The 17,583-nt window shown below is 45.1% G+C and overlaps 5 protein-coding genes across 5 annotated transcripts; 3 read left to right on the forward strand and 2 right to left on the reverse strand.

Annotated features, from left to right (window-relative positions):
• The first annotated feature begins 5,105 nt into the window (after nucleotides 1–5,105).
• Nucleotides 5,106–9,117, forward strand: LOC108095358 (frizzled-4). Its single transcript, XM_017196439.1, has 3 exons — nucleotides 5,106–6,867; nucleotides 6,941–7,179; nucleotides 7,242–9,117. The coding sequence occupies exons 1-3, from the start codon at nucleotides 5,861–5,863 to the stop codon at nucleotides 8,117–8,119; spliced, it is 2,124 nt and encodes a 707-aa protein (XP_017051928.1). The 5' UTR covers nucleotides 5,106–5,860; the 3' UTR covers nucleotides 8,120–9,117.
• Nucleotides 9,048–10,513, reverse strand: LOC108095359. Its single transcript, XM_017196440.1, is given in 2 exon segments — nucleotides 9,048–9,571; nucleotides 9,960–10,513. Coding segments are annotated over 2 exon segments (540 nt in total). The 5' UTR covers nucleotides 10,191–10,513; the 3' UTR covers nucleotides 9,048–9,262.
• Nucleotides 10,514–10,972: 459 nt separating this feature from the next.
• LOC108095383 (FACT complex subunit SSRP1) lies at nucleotides 10,973–12,964 on the forward strand. The gene is made up of 3 exons (XM_017196462.1): nucleotides 10,973–11,096; nucleotides 11,155–11,664; nucleotides 11,804–12,964. Exons 1-3 carry the CDS (start codon nucleotides 11,063–11,065, stop codon nucleotides 12,511–12,513), a joined length of 1,254 nt encoding a protein of 417 aa, XP_017051951.1. The 5' UTR covers nucleotides 10,973–11,062; the 3' UTR covers nucleotides 12,514–12,964.
• Nucleotides 12,965–13,564: 600 nt separating this feature from the next.
• On the forward strand, nucleotides 13,565–16,349 carry LOC108095300 (histone H4 transcription factor). The gene is made up of 3 exons (XM_017196358.2): nucleotides 13,565–14,374; nucleotides 14,880–15,196; nucleotides 15,265–16,349. The coding sequence occupies exons 1-3, from the start codon at nucleotides 13,684–13,686 to the stop codon at nucleotides 15,664–15,666; spliced, it is 1,410 nt and encodes a 469-aa protein (XP_017051847.1). The 5' UTR covers nucleotides 13,565–13,683; the 3' UTR covers nucleotides 15,667–16,349.
• A 338-nt stretch (nucleotides 16,350–16,687) lies between these two features.
• Nucleotides 16,688–17,577, reverse strand: LOC108095301 (60S ribosomal protein L36). Its single transcript, XM_017196359.2, has 3 exons — nucleotides 17,477–17,577; nucleotides 17,170–17,297; nucleotides 16,688–17,090 (listed from the first exon to the last, which is right to left on the reverse strand). Exons 2-3 carry the CDS (start codon nucleotides 17,290–17,292, stop codon nucleotides 16,866–16,868), a joined length of 348 nt encoding a protein of 115 aa, XP_017051848.1. The 5' UTR covers nucleotides 17,293–17,297; nucleotides 17,477–17,577; the 3' UTR covers nucleotides 16,688–16,865.
• Between the last annotated feature and the right edge of the window lie 6 nt (nucleotides 17,578–17,583).

A 17,583-nucleotide genomic window follows, 5' to 3' on the forward strand; every position in this document is an offset into this window, starting at 1 on the left:
TAGGTGTCCTGGGGTCTCCGAGGTTCGTGGTTCGTGGTTCGGGTTTCGAGGTCCTTCCATCTGGGGTTTATGCCGGGGTTATGCCGCTCGCGGCTCAAGCGAAAACATCTGCCCCGGTTTCTGTTGCTGCTTCTGTTTCTGTTTCGGTTTCGGTTGCCTGCCCTCGGAAAAATGCGTTTTATAGAGTGGGAAAATCGGTTCGCTCCTCGCTGGCTATATGCAAATGAGATGGGCGCGCTTATATTTATGAAAAGTAAAATATGATGCGTACAATCAGTTGTGTTCTGTGTACATACACATCTACAAGCACACACACACACAAACATAGATATATAGCCGGCGTAATTGCGGCCAAAAATTGTATGTAGCTCAAGGAGCAGCAAGGATTTGGCGAGGAGGCACATGAGCCGCTTTCGGATCAACTCGCAACTCGGAAAACGTTATTCCACGCAAACTGCAAACAATAACAATCATGCATAAAATATAAAATATACAAAAAAAAAGAAGGAAAGCCAAGAGCTGCGTCTCCAAGCAAAGGACTTTCTTCTTGTTGGGGGGTTCTTGGGCAAAAAGTGCCCAGGGAGGCGAACAGATTGCCATCGCGCATACGCCGCGTTGCCTGGAAATTGAAAAGTGCTCGCTGATAGACAGAAACACGCACCTGCTAGCAAACGTATAGAAAGATAGCTCCGCTGGATATTCGAGGCGATGGGATCGTGTCACGTTCGGAAAAATATTTACAAAATGCCAAAGACATTAAAAGATTTTATTTTACCTCGAATTAAATTGCCAAATAAATTAATAGTTACCAATTCTTTCCTTAATCATAACAGATTGTTATTAATTATTTCTGTACCTATTCCAATGAAGACTTTTCACACTTTCCACAGGATTTAATATGGCTATGAGCCAGCAGTATTTAAGCTTTGCCACAAATGACAAAGATGATGTGGCATATATTGATAAACCCACGACTTTGGCACCTTTTCAACCAGTCACGAGCACATAACTCACATCCTTGCCATCGCTACTCGTCTGTGTATTCTCCGCGGATAAATATATATATATATTTATATATTTTGCATACGCATACCTTGGCACACAAACAAACACTATTATCTGGGGCCATTATGCCCAGATTGATGTGCCATCAAAGGGAGTCCCAGATTGGATACCCCAAAAATGGGGCTGTGTATCCTTGGGGTGGAAAAGGAGTGGGGAAAATATGAAGTACACTGCATGCTTGGCTGACCCGATAAAAAATCCCTTTCCCCCTTTTGTGAATTTTCCTATTGAATGGCGAACTCCACCTGGAATAACAGCAACAAATAACAACAGGACGGTAATAAATGCAAATCATAATCAGAAGACAGAAGTCCTTCGAGGAGAGCAGCCTGCGAAGCAATGCAAATTTCGTTAGCCAAATTAATTAACCAAAAATGTGACCTGTGTCTTCCGACTTCTGCGACTCCGGTTCAACCCAACCCTTTGGTCAAAATCGCTGGGCGTGACAACAACGCTGTCCCATAACCCGATCCCGATTTCGACCCCCTCGTAGATACTCTATATATATATAAATCAAGCTGGAAATTGCGCAGCGCGAGCGGCGACCCTCTTCAAAATATTTAATACCGCAAGTGACCCCTGTCCACCATTTCATCAAAGTCCAATCCTCGGATTTCAACGGGGAGGAATACGTATGCGTATCAGAAGCGAGTGAAAGGAGTCCAGTGGCTGCGAGGGGAGGGGTTTTAAGGGGGATAAAAAAAAACATACCAAAATAAAATTATTAAATATATTTTTCAAGCTTTATAGAACAGCCATCTGATTTGATATTTAGTTTTGGTTTTAGGAAGCTTTATAAATTTAAAAAAAGAAAAAGAACACTTTGCAAACCCCCCTGAAATGCTTTCCACCTCAACCCCTGTAACGAACTAAGCCGGAAAATCGGGTTGACAACTTGCCCAGATGTCCGCGATCGAGTTTACATACTGTGCGAGTATTTCGCATGTCTGTTTGCCCAGTGACCAGTGGCCATCCGGGGACCTTTGGCTGGGTGCAAAGGTTACGCGTGCGCTTCGTTCGTGCCCATCGACCTCCCAATCGCACAGGACACGCACACACACACACACAAGCACACTCACATCCTGATTGAAGCCGCAGGATCGCGGTGGTTCAAAGCTGTCGCCGCGCCCAAATTCCACAATTTGAGCGTGATTTATGAACTAATGCCCAGTGGTCAGCCGGAAATGATTAATCGATGCCAACAACTATCGAATGGGTCGACATAAGGGGGCTAGGCAAAATAAACACTTGCGGAATTATGAGGACAATTAAGGATAAGAATTAAATATATATAAAATAATGTGTAATAATAGAAGCATAAACAGCTAAAAATAAAATTGTTTCTTTAATCAAGTTAAAAAGCGAAATCCTCAGTGTGCGATATTAAAAGAGAAAATCAAAAGTGCAATCTTAAAGCGATTATATGACAGAAAGCCGTGAAATCCAGTAATGCAGTTGGGATTTCCCCTGTTGATTTCCCACACCTTGAATGCCGAATGAAAAGCGCGAAAAAAAAGGGAAAACAGATGTGACAAGTGCAAGGCAAAAAGTGTAAGCATATACACGTGTAAATATATGTACGCTTGATATCCGGCGGGTGTACGAGTGCTATATATATGCATATATGTATATATATATGCCGACCTGGTAGCAACGACCTTTGCACAAAAACACACACGAATTGCGTTCCTTTTTGTTTCGAGTCCTTTGCAAGGAATTCTATATGCGTGCCTGCATATATTATACGTGGATTTTTTCAATTGTCATATTTTTAGATTGTAATGCATAAATACTTTCCATTCGCTGTGACCGGTTTTCGGGGCGAAATTCATTAACGAGTTGATTGAAATTTCCATTTTGATTATATTATATATCCTTCAACCGGTAGCCCAGTTCAACCAGTTATTAAATAATCCTGCGGAAACATTGCGAGCAAACAGTTCGCACGGCATGCAACAGTTAGAAGGCTTTATGTAAAAATCCGGCTTTTATGTATCCTTGGCAGGTGCAAAATGCAGCAGCAAGTGCAAATGAGGCAAATTTCAAAGTCAAGTTTACACGCAGCAAATGCTTTTGTGCATCAACGCGCTCCTAGTTTCCCCCGACTTTTCCGCCTGCCCCACCCCGTACTCGTCGTTTTCGCTGGCTTTTCCACTGACTTCTCCTCTGGCTGAGGTCCTGGGCCAGGGCTTTGGCCCACCTTTCCCGCTTTTCCGCCTGCCCTCCTGGGCTTTCCTTCTTGGCTGCACCAGTTGCGACTGCATAAGAAATGCCTGGCTTTGTCCACAGCACAAGTAAGGATTTTAGGTAAATTGCAAAGGATGCGTTTTGGTTAAATATTTGGTTTTTAAATATATTGAATGATTTTCCAAATAAAGAAATTATTTGGCTATTAATAAGTTGCAAAGTTACATTTTTAAAAGCTAAAAAAAAAACAAGAATAAAATTCCCATTCTAGAAAAGCAAATAAACTCATTTTTAAAAGCAAATAGATGATATATAAATGATTTTTTTGGATCAGAATTATATAAAATAAAATCCTTGAAGTTTTCTTCTAACACCTGGACGGAGTACTGCTATTTTCCTGGACACAACTGTGATGGATGCGCTTTACATTTTTCGACAGCGGCTTCTCTGGGGCCTTTTATTACACCTCCCGCTGCAGGCGGTGAATATGTTGTAAAAAAAAAAAAAACAAACATTTAGGCATGTGGGGTAAGCGGAGAGTAAGAAAATGAACTTTATTTGAGAATGAAAAGAAGTGCGAAAAAAAAGAAAGCGCGAAATAAAAATGCAATGTTCTAAATCTGCGACAGAAAAGTAAAAGTGTTTATGCCCCTTTAAAAAGAATTGAAGGAAATTGCGAAGAGGTAAAGAGAAATACTGCAGGCAATCGGATTATGAGTATTTTGTTCGAGGAGTGGCATATGGTACTTGAACGACATCACATGTCCTTTGTGCATCCTTTTTGGCTCTGCTTGCCAGCAGCGAGCGCTAGTTAACTGATGTAAAGTTGAAAACTTTCATTTGGCTTTCGTAATTAGTTGGCAGTTGCGAAAAAGCCAGCAAGGATATGTGTATATCCTTGCCACATATGTGTTTGTAATTCAACGTCTGCGCGTGTGCGTTTTACAACAACAAATTCGCACACACACACACTCACACGAGGGTCCTGCAAAATACATAAACGTCCTGCAGCCGTCTCTTTCTGGCCCAAAGCAACCGCTCTCTTTCGCACACATGTGCGTGTTTGTCACGTTTCATACATAAAAGTTGCATGTTACGTGTCCTTTCGGGGGGTTGAAATATATGGGCGTGGCCTGCGATCTGAGTATGTGTGCGAAAGAGAGCATGCGGCAAAATAGAAGGGAGAAAGCAAAAAGGACGAAAGGCCAACGGTAAGTATAGAGGTAGCAATAGGAATTCCTCTGGCAATTGTTATTAATTAACCTTTTAAATATAAAACTGCCAGAAATTAAAGTTACTGAAGCTGAACGTACATTATTTTCTAACTAACTTTATTGGATCTTTCCTAACTTTATTTTTACTTTACTTTTGATTTTATACCAAAAACATCCTATTAAAAAAAAAGGCTCCCCTACTAAGCAAACAATTAAAAATGCATTCTTTTTACTTCAAAAATACCTTTATTTTATGTTTTTTGATTAGCTGTAATGTATTACTAAGCCAAAAAGAAACTGTACCATTCAAAATCAAACGCTTCTACTTAAAAAGAGCCGCCAATTCAAAAAGCCCTGCTTTTGAAGCTTTGGTTTTTGGCTAGGACTTACTTTTTTTCCCCCATTTTTTAAGTCCAATACAAGAAAAAGTTGTATTCAAAAAAATGCGCCTTGAAAAAGCTTTCTACGAAGTAAATTAGTTGCTTGTAGCTCAAAAGTTACACAACCAGAGGGCGCTGTTTATTTTCTACACAAATCTGATATTCAATTATCGAAATCGTATTACGACCACGAATGTATCGAAATCACCGCTGATATCGATCAGCGAGAATTTGGAATTTCGAATATTGGTCACTTTACCACATCGTAAATATATGGCCTCACTTTTCGCGTAAACAAACAACGAGAAAAAAATGTTAAAAATGAACTACGAAGTAAATTAGTTGTTTTTTAAAAACAAAGTGCAATTTAGACTACATAATCGTAATATTGAAGATTTAAAATGAATTAAGTGCAATTTGGAAAAAAGCTTTAATAGTTCGTTAGGACGTTTCAATCCCCATTGAAAAACCCGTTTATCGAGCAAGAGCAGCGGGGGGCGGCCAGAGGTGGAGCAAGGGGAGCGGAAAGCGGAGAAGCAGAAGGAGAACGAGGTGGGGAAAGAGGAGAAGCGATAACAAGAACGACGCCGAAAAAAGGTAGTTAACGAGTTGACAAGCCAAAAGCAACAATAACAAGCTGGAAAGAAGGAGAGCTGGAAAATTATTGGAAAGAGCGAGAGGGCGAGAGCACCTGGAACAGGTTACCCCCTTCCAGAGCTCCACTAAAAACAGCAGAATCTGCATAAGGTTCGAATTCTTTGGGGAGAACAGAACGGGAAGCTAAGGAAAGAAATCCCCAATTCTGGATTCTTTCGAAAGACAAGTGGGGAAGCTCGAGTGAAAGAAACCCATAATTTAGGCTCACCTTTGATAAAAAGTAGCGAACTTAAAATTAAAATCCTATTCTTTCTGGAGAAGAAGAATTACAAAGAAAACCACCAAGTTTGGATTCCTTGAAAGGAATCAAATTCTTTGGAAAGCAATTAAGAAGACCAAGAAGAGAGCCCCAAGGAAATGATGCCTCCCCATGTGATATACATCCTGGCGATACTCCTGCTCCATTCCCGCCTGGCGAAACCCTCATCGAGCGGCAATCCCAGCGCGAGTTCCAGTTCCCCGCCAGAGATGCCCGCATTCCGGCAATGCGAAACCATCCGGATAGAGATGTGCCGCAAGATCGGCTACAACGAGACCTCCATGCCGAATCTCGTGGGCCACGAGATGCAAACCGATGTGGAGTACACGCTGCAGACCTTCTTCCCGCTGATCGAGTACGACTGCAGCTCCCAGCTGAAGCTCTTCCTCTGCGCCGCCTTTGTGCCCATGTGCACTCCGAAGGCGCCGGTGCATGCGATCGGTCCTTGCCGGAGTCTCTGCGAGTCGGTGAGGATCCGGTGCCATCCGATCCTGCAGGGCTTCGGCTTCCCATGGCCGCCGGCGCTGGACTGCGAGCGGTTTCCGCGGGAGAACAACCACGAGACGATGTGCATGGAGGGTCCGGGCGAGATGCACCAGCCGCAGCAGGAACAGGATCTCTACGGGATGCCGGGACAGGGAATCCCACCCGGCGGACTCGGCGGCAAACTTCCGCTGGACTGTTCCGGTTTGGCCAAGTCCCATTTGTACGTCCGATTGCCGCGATCCGGTCGATGTGCCCCACTTTGCGAGGCGGACATCCTCTTCACGCCGGCTGAAAAACATCTGGCCGAGATCTGGGTCTCCACGTGGGCGTACGCCGCTCTAGGATTGGCCCTGGTGGCCACCGTTTGCCTCTTGGCCAGCGACGGGAGTCGTTTGGCCAGCGCCAAGTGGTCCAGACTGCTATCGCCGCTGATTTGGTGCCACAACATGGTCACCTTGGGATGGACGGTGCGCTTCGTGGTGGGAAGGACGGGCACCGCCTGCGGAACGGATCCCCAGGCGCCCAACGAGTCCCTGCTCAGCGTGGACGGACTCTCGAACGCCTCCTGCGCCAGCGTCTTCCTCATGCGCTACTACTTCGGAATGGCTGCTTGTGCCTGGTAAGGATCTCTATTATGCTCAACTATGTATTCAAATTATTCTTATGCGATACTTAAACTTCTCTATTTCCAGGTGGGCTGTGCTCTGCTTGGGCTGGCACCGCGACATTCGCCGCCACAGTCCGGATTCGAAGGGCCATGTGGCCATTCCATCGAACTTCGCCGGCAGTCCGGCGAAGAGGAGCACTCCGAAGAGCGGCCAGCAGGATCTGACCCAGAACAACTTTGTGTGCTTCGTGGCCTGGGGACTGCCGGCCTTCCAGACCGCCGCTGTGATTGTGGCCCGCTTTGTGGACGCTGACGAGTTGCTGGGTGAGTTTGCCAACAGATCCGCTAAAGGATTCCGTGAGAATGCTAATCCACCTCCATTTTAGGCGTCTGTTTCGTGGGCAACCAGTCGGATAAGGCGCTGCAGATACTGGTGGCCACGCCCGTCTTTTGCTATTGGATCTTCGGCTCGATGAACCTGATATCCGGCTACCTGGTCCACTGTCGCACCAAGGAAATCCTGCGGAACAGCAATACCCTCAGTCTGCAGCAGCAACTGCAGCAGTTGAGTGCCCACAGCAGTTCCGGAATCGGCATATTCCTCTTCATCTACGGACTGGCTTGTGCCCTTTTGCTCCTTGCGGTTATTTACGAGTTTGCCAACATCGATGTCTGGCTGGGATCGGGCGACACCAACACACCGCTGTGGCCATTTTTGGTGCGCGCCTTTATGGAACTTATGCTGGGTATCTGCTGCTTTGCTTGGGTCCTGGGACCCAGCATATCCACCCTGTACAAACGGCAAGTGGGCAATGGCAAGATTGTGAAGCAGCCGACAGTTGGAGGCGGCGGAGGCGGTGGAGGAGGAGGAAGCACCCATTTGGACGGGCACAGCAGCTCGCGGGGATCGCATGCCGCATGCAACAGCACGGTGGTCTCCTACCATTCGGTGCGGCCTTCCATGACCAGTGCTCCCTTGCCGCCGAGTCCGTATAAGCTGAAGACCTCACCCGGTTCCATATCGCTCAACCAGATGTCCAACTACTCGCTGGGCCGGAGCACGCACCACCACAAGCAGCAGCAGCGGCACTCGCCGCATCATTATCACCACCACCAGCAGCAGCAGCAGCAGCATCACCACCATCATTCCTCGTCCTCGCACCGCCTGTATTACCCACCGGGCAGCTACGCCTCGCAGAAGTACAGCCAGCACGGCGGCTACTATCCGCATCTGCAGCACTACGGTGACGAGACGCTGCTCTAGGCACGATCGGGACTCCCCTGCGATGTCAGGGTGGGATTCCCCATGCTTCCAGTCAAGGTTCCTGCGGCAGCTGCTGTTCCAAAGTCAGTCCTGTACGTAATATATAAGCTAAAGGTGGCGAGGTTTTCTAGGAGTAAGGTTTAGGGAATGGAGTAATGGTTTATTACAAAGAGTGTTAGCCTCCCCCTAGAAAACAACGATGGATTCCCATCTACGAACTGTGTGTGTATATATAGACCAGGAAATGTCCTTTTGTTTAGTTCAAGTCCGCAACTTTAGGTCATAGGTCATCTAGCCAACCCCGACAATGTATTGTAATTGCCCTAGATGGGCCTCATATCCTATTTTCCTATTTTCGTGTGTACTTAATGTTGCTCCTAATTAGTTGCCCCTTGCGTTGCCCTTTTTGCCGTTTTGGTGTAACCAAATCCAATAATCGCTCTTGCCTTTCAGACACATAGACTTTATGTCGCCTGTGTGCGCACATCTATACCATTTTTATGTAACCTTATTATATATTTTATTTTTTTTTGAGATCGAGAAAGAAACGCGCAGCAACCAAATACTGTGATACGCATGTTCATGTCTTCAAAAACCTTGCTGTCTTCTTCTCTTGATGCCGAAACAAGTGTACTTAACGAACTTAAAAACGAGAAACAAACGCAATTGCAATCCTAGCCGTAATGCCTAATTGTATTCAGTGTGCCATTAGCTTTAGGGACTTAAACTAGCGAGTCAAAAACACAAAACGCCTTGAAACGCCGTTTTTAAACAAACTTTAAGATACAAAATGAACAATTTCAATAGCCTGAAGATTGGATTAAAAGCAGCAACAAGATCAAGGCCTTATTTTAGCTGTCCATCTACTAAACCCCTACAAAACTGGGAGTCTATGCGATCCGTATAGATCCCAAACTAACAGTATATGTATTTTGTATGTGTATTTTTTATTATTATATGTAACTTATTTGCTAGCGAATAAAGTGTCGAAAAGTTAAGATCTGTTTTCGTTTGATTCGTTTCTTTGAGGGTTATACCAAGTAAAAAAGAGTCTCCAAGTGTCGCCTTTACTCCATGAGCATTTGTTCCCGTCTCCGGTCGGTCAAGAAAACCCCACCCAATCAAAGGGTGGCCGATTTTCGCCTATTGCCGAGTGGGTGGCAAGGCCGCCTCACTGCGTGTTGGACCGCACAAAACGATGGTCTCATTCCGGTTATTATTATGGTTGTTGTTGTTGGCGCTTGCCAATGCCTGAGGTTGTTGCCAATTGTCAAGGTCCTCGTCGCCATTTTCCTAGGCCCTCTGGTAGTTTTCCATTTCGCTGGCATACTTGCTGCTGGTGATTCCCAGCAGGGAGGCCAGTCCGCCGCCCACGTAGTCGATCCCAGCCAGGAATCGGTTGCCCATTCGACTGGCCTTGTAGCGGAGGCGTGGTCCCAACGCCATTTCGCTCTAAAAAGAGGTTGGATGAGTCACTAGAATGGTCACTGGGCGGGGAGTATATGTAACCGGCTTCTTATCTTCAATAACCAGGGTCTGCTTGTTTACTTTAAACTGCCCAAAGCCAAAGATATGAATTTCATAAATGTTTAAGACGTTCAATTTATATTAGTTTTTTTCATAAATGCTCAGAGCATATTAACATTATATAAACACATTTGGCATGATATTTAAATCAATTTAAATTTCTCATTTATTATTTTATTTTAAACCCAACAAAAATTCAAAAACAAAATTTTCCCATGTTTAAGTTTTAAAACTTTCTCATACTAATAAACTTTTATAAAACTTCTCCAAATTCGAGTTGATTAGGTTCTGAAGGATTTTCCGGTTAACGTACCTCATTTAAATGGACATCGTAGGACTTGTCGACCATTTCCGCATCCGCTTCGTCCTCGCTGGAGGATAACTCCTCCATAACTCCATCGCTGAAGTAGAGCATCCTCTTGTTGGACTGCAGCTCCAGTGCGGTCACATTGTCCGTTTCTGAGGCACTTGCTCCGTTTCCAGATCCGAATCCCGATCCTTCTGCTCCCCTGATTTTTGTAACGCCCATGTTTTCCTCCGACATGGTTTATATAAAAATATATTCGTATCACCGATTAAGTACCGCTTCGACTGATTGACGCTGCGCGAATGTTTTTGCGGATAAGCTCCGTTTGAATTTCGTTTGAATCGCAGCGGCCGTTTTGGTCATGAAAAGCAAACGGGTGCGGGTCGCCAAACCAAATGCGGTGGGATTTGGGGGCCAAAATGACCAATGTCCTTGGGTTTGGGGGCTACCGGCGATTCACAAGCGGCGAGAATCGCGTGCCATGGGACGTTCTATTCAAAAGTCAGGTGCAAACAAGCAAATCAATAAACCAAAAGCCGCTTCGACTCACAACAACAACAAAAAACACAAAACAAAACAAAGGTGCGGCAGTGTGACCAGCGGTCTGCTAAAAATTGAATACTTGAGAGCGATAGTATCGGTGTATCCCATTAATTTGAATTTAATTCATGAAAAGAAAAATAACGCAACAATTCTGCAGTTCCGAAACCAATTACTAGACCAATTTTAACCTAATCTTGAAATGACGTACCTCTAACCGTTTGTGTTTGAATTATTAAGCAATCTGATTTAAATTTTTCATATTGGTGCAGGTAAATTTTTTCACCTCTCTGCTTGTAAGATTTGTACAAGTTTTTGATGGCTTGCAGAAAGTGATCCAAACTTGAACCAACAGAGTTATCCGAAATTTTATCCTTTTTTTAACGAAACCCTCAACAAGTTGTGGTTAAATTGTTTTCTATTCAAGGGAGATTGATTTCTGAATCATTTAAGCGATGTATAACTTGACTGTGATCTGGTCACACTGAACAGCTGTTCGCTGCTCGCTTGCGTCGTTTACAACAAATTGCAGCTATAGCATCTGAATCTTCCAAATCGGGGATCCGAAAATGGAGTCGCCCACCTCGCACCTGGTGGCCAAAGGTGAGCTAAAAAAAATTAAATCGGAATCGGGGTCACCAATGCGATCTTCCCCGTTCAGATTTCCAGGTGACTGGAGTTTCGCGCAGTGGACGCGTACGCAAAAAGTCATCAAAACTGTTGGATTTTGAATCGCCGGAGGAAATTGAAAAGCGAACAAGGCGCCAAAGTGGCGGAAGACAACCATCAAGGTATGCCGGCCGCGGACGTCCATCAAATGCTCTGCGGGATCTGGAACTCGACCAGGAGATGCTTTTCGATGAGCCGAACATCTCGGATGGCGAGGACTTCCAACCGGAAACGACAACGGCTGTGGCCATCCTGAATTCGGATGATGAGCTGGACAACCTAGTACAGGATCTTGTGGACGGCGTCCAGGCGGAGGCCACCAACCAGGAGTCACCCGTCAGGCAAAGTCTCTACATGCGCGAGAAGGCCACCAAGCGAAAGATTTTAAAGGACGGCAAGGTGTTGAGTGCCAAGGTGCAACGCAAGGACAAGGGAAGGCAGCGGTATACCGCGTATAGCTTGTGGGCCAGGGAGGCACGCAAAAAGGAACTCCAGGATCTTGGTAGGTTGACTCTTGATTTATATAGGTCTAAAGAATTTTAGGGAAATAACCCCTTCAAATCTTACTCAAACACGCCCTATAAGTTGTAGTTGTAGTTATACTTAACTTATTGGGTACTAATTATTTTCCACACTCTCAGACTTCACCAGCGCTACCAGACGACTCAGCGAGCTGTGGGCGAATGTGTCCAACCGGGACAAGAACGCCTGGCGGCGCAAGGCCAAGATCCAGGCGTCCAGGGCCCGATCCCGCGAAAGGACCGCTCCTAATGGAACAGCACAAGCGGTGAGCAATGGCAGCGCGCCCATAGCAGATGCGCCGCAGCACGAGTCGAGCTTCCAGAACCGGGCGACGACGAGTCGCACTCGCAAACTGGCCGCCGACCGTCAGCAATCCTCCCTGGACGCGGCAGCGGCGGCGGCGGCAGCAGCGGCGACCACCTCCTCCTCCACCCCAAAACGCAGCATAAGCACACGAAGTGCCAGGACACTGGCATCCACAAGTACGGCGAAACAACTATCGCCGTCGGAGGCGGATGTGGGCGCTCGGACTGGCGGTCAGCAGAAGCAGGAGGAACATCACAAGACCAGCATCGAAGTGATCGATGCGGCGGCGCACCTGAAACTCCTGGGCGAAAGCCTCACGGTGATCGGCGAGCGTCTCAAAAAGCACAACGGACATGTGGCTCTCTCGGGAAGCCTGTCCGTACTCCTCGACAGCTTGCTCTGCGCCATGGGACCTCTGCTCTGCATGACCACACAGATTCCGGGACTGGAGAACAAAGTGCAGCTAAGCAAAAACCTAGCCGACACACTAGATAATATCGCCTACGTAATGCCGGGACTTTAAATGATATTTCGGGATATTTATAGTCTAAGGCACCACAGAAATCACCAGAAAAAGATGCCACGAAGAGTGAGTGAAAGGGTTTCTAATACAAAGAGATAACCCTTTCTAAGTGATGTCCAAACTCTGGACGTTTTTGTAGAACCCCCGATCAAACAGAACATATGTATAACCATACCAGGCAGCTGAGCTTCCAACGCGGGGCTAACATCCCTTTAAAGGTCCGCACCTCGTTCGAGCGCAATATATCCGAAGTGTAACAGAAACCTTGGCCAACCCAAATTCCAATTGAAAATTGTAAGAGGTTTTTGGCACATCGGTCTTGTAAGATAAGAACAACTAGCCGTCAAGCAGAAAACAATTTATCTATAAATTATCCTTAGTTATAAGCTGAAGCATCTCGATCTTTAATAAGTAAAACTATCTATGCCAGATCTGAAGGTCTCCCTCATAATTAGTGTTTTTCTTATATTTGGATATTGAGGCATTCAAGAACCTAATTGAAAGACCTAGTATTTACCTATTTATTTTTCAAAAGTAATGTAAGAATAATTTATTGCTGGGGGAAGGTGAATGCAACATATTTGCGAGGGTAGTTTTTGCGCTATTAATATCAACCCCCAATGAAAAATATCCTATAATCTTTAAGTTTTTTTTTTAAAATATGGATCGATATATATAGTGGGCAACCGCAAAGCAGCTTCTTTGTAAATAAGCTTATATTTTTCTTGTTTATTGGAGAAAGTGGAAAATAAATTGAATGTCACACCAAAAAGCTATAATAAATATAATTTACTTATAAGTACACGTTACGGATTACATTTTGAAACATGAAGTCGGGACAAATGTAATCTACTTTCAAAAAAGTTCCAAATTAAATAAAAACCCAAAGTGTAAGAACGAAGTTTCAACTTTAAAAACTGGGTTATTTACGGACCATTTTACTTAAGATTGTTTTAAAATCCTTGGAATAAATCCTGAAATGATTTGAAAACTTTTTGAACTATCGAAACCGATAGGTATCGCCAAGTGGGCGTTGCGATATCAAAGCAAGCGACTGCCATCGCTAGTTTGGGCTCCCACAAAATTGCTTTTCGCACGAAAACCGCCCGAAATAGTGTCAAATTTTCAGATTTCAGGCTTGACTACCCCAGTTCCTTTCGAGAAATAGCCATGTTGAGACCCCAGCCATCGATGCCGTTGCCACAGCCGCCGGGAAAACGAAAGAAGCCCGCGGAATTGGAATTAACCTGCGGATGGCGCGGTTGCCAGGAGATTTGCACGGGTGAATGGAACCTGAACAGCCACATAGCCGAACACCTGGAGCAGTACGCCCGGGATCAGGACACTGGCAAGGAGACCGACCACAAGGAGCATCAGTGCACGTGGAACTCCTGCGATTTCAGCACCTCCAACCTCGTCGAATTCGAACGACATTCGTATTACCACGGCTACTACCTGCACCTCCTGCTGCAGGGAAAGCTGGAGTGCGATCTGCACCCGGAAATCCCCGCCTGCACTGCTCCCGCTCGCCAGATGGACAAGCTGCCGATCCTGGGCCAGAACTTCCGCTGCGGATGGACCGACTGCGAGCGGGAGTTCGTGTCGGTTGTCGAGTTCCAGGATCACATTGTCAAGCATGCCCTGTTCGAGTACGACATCCAGAAGACGCCGGAGGACGAGCGGCCCAAGACCATGTGCAACTGGACGATGTGCCACAAGCACATGGGCAACAAGTACCGCCTCATCGAGCACATCAGCACCCACTCGAACAAGAAGCAGGTGGCCTGCTTCCACTGCGGCGAGCTCTTCCGCACCAAGACCACGCTCTTCGATCACCTGAGACGCCAGCCGGAGAATAACAGTGAGTTTGGATGGGGGATCTGCATCCTCTTATTATTATATCTGATACATTCCTTATAAAGCTTTTCATTCCAACTTCTCTCATTCCTTTTATTTGATTTGTCTTTTTTTCTGAATGCCATTTAAGCGTTCATTTATCTCTAGACGTTCTTTTAATCGGGGTGTTTCAATATTTAATTCAGAGCTCCCCTTATATTCCGGTCTCTTGTAGGCATATTTAATACAAAAAGAAGTACTTTGTTCTTATCGTCTAACAAGCATTGATTTTTCAAGCATCATATGGGGGTGATTTATTTATTGAGTTTTCTATTGATTGTGGTAAACACCCCCTCCTTAATGTATCTCATATGTGAAATGAAATAGCAAATACTTTTATACATTTTAAAAGATGTTTTTTTTTTTCAACATTTCCTTTTCTTTATAAAAATTAAAATGTCTCTTCACTGCACTTTTTATTTGTTAAATAGTTACGATTATTTAAAGCATTATATTTATTTAATTCGCAGCGAACAGCTTCCAGTGCGCGCAGTGCTTCAAGTTCTTCGCCACCAAGAAGCTGCTGAAGAGTCATGTGGTGCGCCACGTGAACTGCTACAAGTGCACCATGTGCGACATGACCTGCAGCTCGGCCAGCTCGCTGACCACCCACATCCGGTACCGCCACCTCAAGGACAAGCCGCTCAAGTGCAGCGAGTGCGATACGCGCTGCGTCCGGGAATCGGATCTGGCCAAGCACGTTCAGATTGTCCACTCCAAGACGGTGCACCAATGCGAGCATCCCGATTGCCACTACTCCGTGAGAACTTACACGCAGATGCGAAGGGTGAGATCTTAACTTATGTGGTTAAATATATTGATATAATTCTAACAAATTCCTTTCGTTTTGCGCAGCACTTCTTGGAGGTGCATGGCAACAATCCCATCCTGTATGCCTGCCATTGCTGCGAGCGCTTCTTCAAGAGCGGCAAATCCCTGTCCGCTCACCTGATCAAGAAGCACGGCTTCCGGCTGCCCTCGGGTCACAAGAGATTCACCTACCGGGTGGACGAGAACGGATTCTATCGCCTGGAGACCACGCGCATCGAGAGCTTGGAGGTCACGCAGCAGATACTCTCGCCACAGGTGAATGTCTCGATGGAAATCGATCTGAAGCCGGGCACTGGCACCTGTTACGAGATCGTGGACCCCACGAACACCGAGTTCGAGCGCATCATCGTCTCGAATGATCCGCACGAGGCACAGCTGATGGGCGAGGTGGTCATCTCACTGCCCAGTTTAACGGAGGAGCTGTGAGGAATGGAGATGGACGGAACCAACGGCAGCTAGCCAACACTTCTGATCTCGTGTGCCCTTTATATCTAAGCTTTAGCTCTAGACATATGTCCAAATTAGGAAAACTCCCGGGCACAAAATGCCCACGACAAGATTAATCATAGAGTAAGGAAAAGCAAGGGTAACGCCACTATACAAAATAAGTAATATCAACTGCCTTGGGGTCTAAATGTAGGAAAAAGGATTATTATTGGGTTTAGATAATTAATAATTGTTTGTATTCTCATCCCGACTGATTTCGTTAGAAAATATCCAACCATTTTTCCCATGTTTTGTTTTTGATCTTTTAGTGAACTTTTAAAACACATTAACCATATCTGTATTATGTTTTCCTGACTAATCAATGGGACGGACATAGGTTCTGAAATTAATTCTAAATCTCAATTATCACAAATTATATCAAAAATGGGCGCTATGTTGCCACCGAAAAAATTAATTAATTCTGTACAATCATATCTCTCAAACATTATTCTAAGTTGTACGTGCCTGACCCTTTGTGCACGAAAATGCATCAGCACTCTCGGTATTATCCATCCCGGATCGGGATATATTTGTCATATAGTCCTTAGAGATTTGACAGTTTCCAGTAGCAACTTTACTGTTTAAGGTATATAGCATTTAAATAAACCAAGCCCAAAAGAAAACGTTTGCTATTTTTGCTTTTTGGTTTTTTGGAAAACCTTTTTTAAAGAGTAAACTTTTAGGGGGAAGTCTTAGTGGAGTTTTTAGGCAAAAAACATTTTAATTGAAGATGCAACTTTGATTTCATGTATGTTCTATCTCTTTTTGATAGAAGGTACTGCGGTTCGAGCTAATATTCTATTATTCCGAATTCCTCACATAGAAACACGTTTTACACGCCTGTGTCTCTTTCCATTCAGCTCTTCTTGCACAATCTCTTCTCAAGCTCTATTTCCACAATTTGTTGACCATTTGTGAGGTTAGCTTCCTCTGCACTCGAAAAAAATAAACACATGTGTGATTGGGTTTTTTTGAAGAGTTTTTGTTGTTTAATTATGGGTTGCTTAGACTCGTTCACAAGTAACGTCGACATATGGTAGTTAAAACTATATGTTCACACCGGAAAAAAAAAGGAAAACACAACGCGGCGTTTCGATCCGTTCTCCGGCTGCGCCGGTTCAGCTTCGATCCGGAACCGTTTACTTGGCGTGGGTCTGGGCCTTCCTCAGCTGGGTGAGGATGTTGGACAGCTCCTCACGCTTCCTCTTGGCACGGATGTGGGTGCCCAAACGGCGCTTGAGGAACTTCAGGGCCCTCTTATCCTTGGACACCTTCAGCAACTCCATGGTGCGCTTCTCATAGGGAGCATGGCCCACCACCTCGCGCACCAGATCGCGCATGAACTTGGTGTGACGGGTTTGGATCTGGAAGGTATGAATATGATCGTCGGGTTATCATCGAAGCCCATGTAAACAAACCAATTTCCGGGGGCACAAAACTTACGTTCTTCAAGCGGGATCCACGCAGACCCTTGACCTTCTTGTCGCCGGTGTACTTGACATTCCTGATCTTGGTGGTCTTGTGGCCCTTGTTCAGACCAATTGCCAGCTCGTAGCGCACAGCCATCTTCACTGTTGGAATTCCAGAGATATTAGTTATTATTTCACAATTCGTTTTTCCGGTTTGTTTTATGCCCCAAATGCAAACGGTTAGTGGGTTTGACTGTATTGGCTTATCACTTATTTGTTTTGTTCACATTCAACACATAAAACAAAAAGATGACCGAAATTTTCACGGAATAACACACTACCTCAGTCGCTGTTAAAAAGTGGAAAGAGCGAAAAAAAATTGCGCAGGAAACAATATGGCAGCTGAAGGTGGCGATAGTCCGCGATAATATCGATATGTAAAGGTAGT

Source organism: Drosophila ficusphila, unplaced genomic scaffold, assembly GCF_018152265.1.
Source record: "Drosophila ficusphila isolate 14025-0441.05 unplaced genomic scaffold, ASM1815226v1 contig_198, whole genome shotgun sequence".
Classification (NCBI taxonomy): Eukaryota; Metazoa; Arthropoda; class Insecta; order Diptera; family Drosophilidae; genus Drosophila; species Drosophila ficusphila.

Coding starts and splice junctions, on each gene's coding strand:
- LOC108095301 (XM_017196359.2), bottom strand. CDS start 17,292: ATGGCTGTGCGCTACGAGCTGGCAATTGGTCTGAACAAGGGCCACAAG. Junction 17,091..17,169: donor GTGGATCCCGCTTGAAGAAC/GTAAGTTTTGTG, acceptor CATACCTTCCAG/ATCCAAACCCGTCACACCAA.
- LOC108095300 (XM_017196358.2), top strand. CDS start 13,684: ATGTTGAGACCCCAGCCATCGATGCCGTTGCCACAGCCGCCGGGAAAA. Junction 14,375..14,879: donor ACGCCAGCCGGAGAATAACA/GTGAGTTTGGAT, acceptor TTTAATTCGCAG/CGAACAGCTTCCAGTGCGCG. Junction 15,197..15,264: donor CTTACACGCAGATGCGAAGG/GTGAGATCTTAA, acceptor CGTTTTGCGCAG/CACTTCTTGGAGGTGCATGG.
- LOC108095358 (XM_017196439.1), top strand. CDS start 5,861: ATGATGCCTCCCCATGTGATATACATCCTGGCGATACTCCTGCTCCAT. Junction 6,868..6,940: donor GGAATGGCTGCTTGTGCCTG/GTAAGGATCTCT, acceptor CTCTATTTCCAG/GTGGGCTGTGCTCTGCTTGG. Junction 7,180..7,241: donor GGACGCTGACGAGTTGCTGG/GTGAGTTTGCCA, acceptor CCTCCATTTTAG/GCGTCTGTTTCGTGGGCAAC.
- LOC108095383 (XM_017196462.1), top strand. CDS start 11,063: ATGGAGTCGCCCACCTCGCACCTGGTGGCCAAAG. Junction 11,097..11,154: donor CTCGCACCTGGTGGCCAAAG/GTGAGCTAAAAA, acceptor TTCCCCGTTCAG/ATTTCCAGGTGACTGGAGTT. Junction 11,665..11,803: donor AAAGGAACTCCAGGATCTTG/GTAGGTTGACTC, acceptor CCACACTCTCAG/ACTTCACCAGCGCTACCAGA.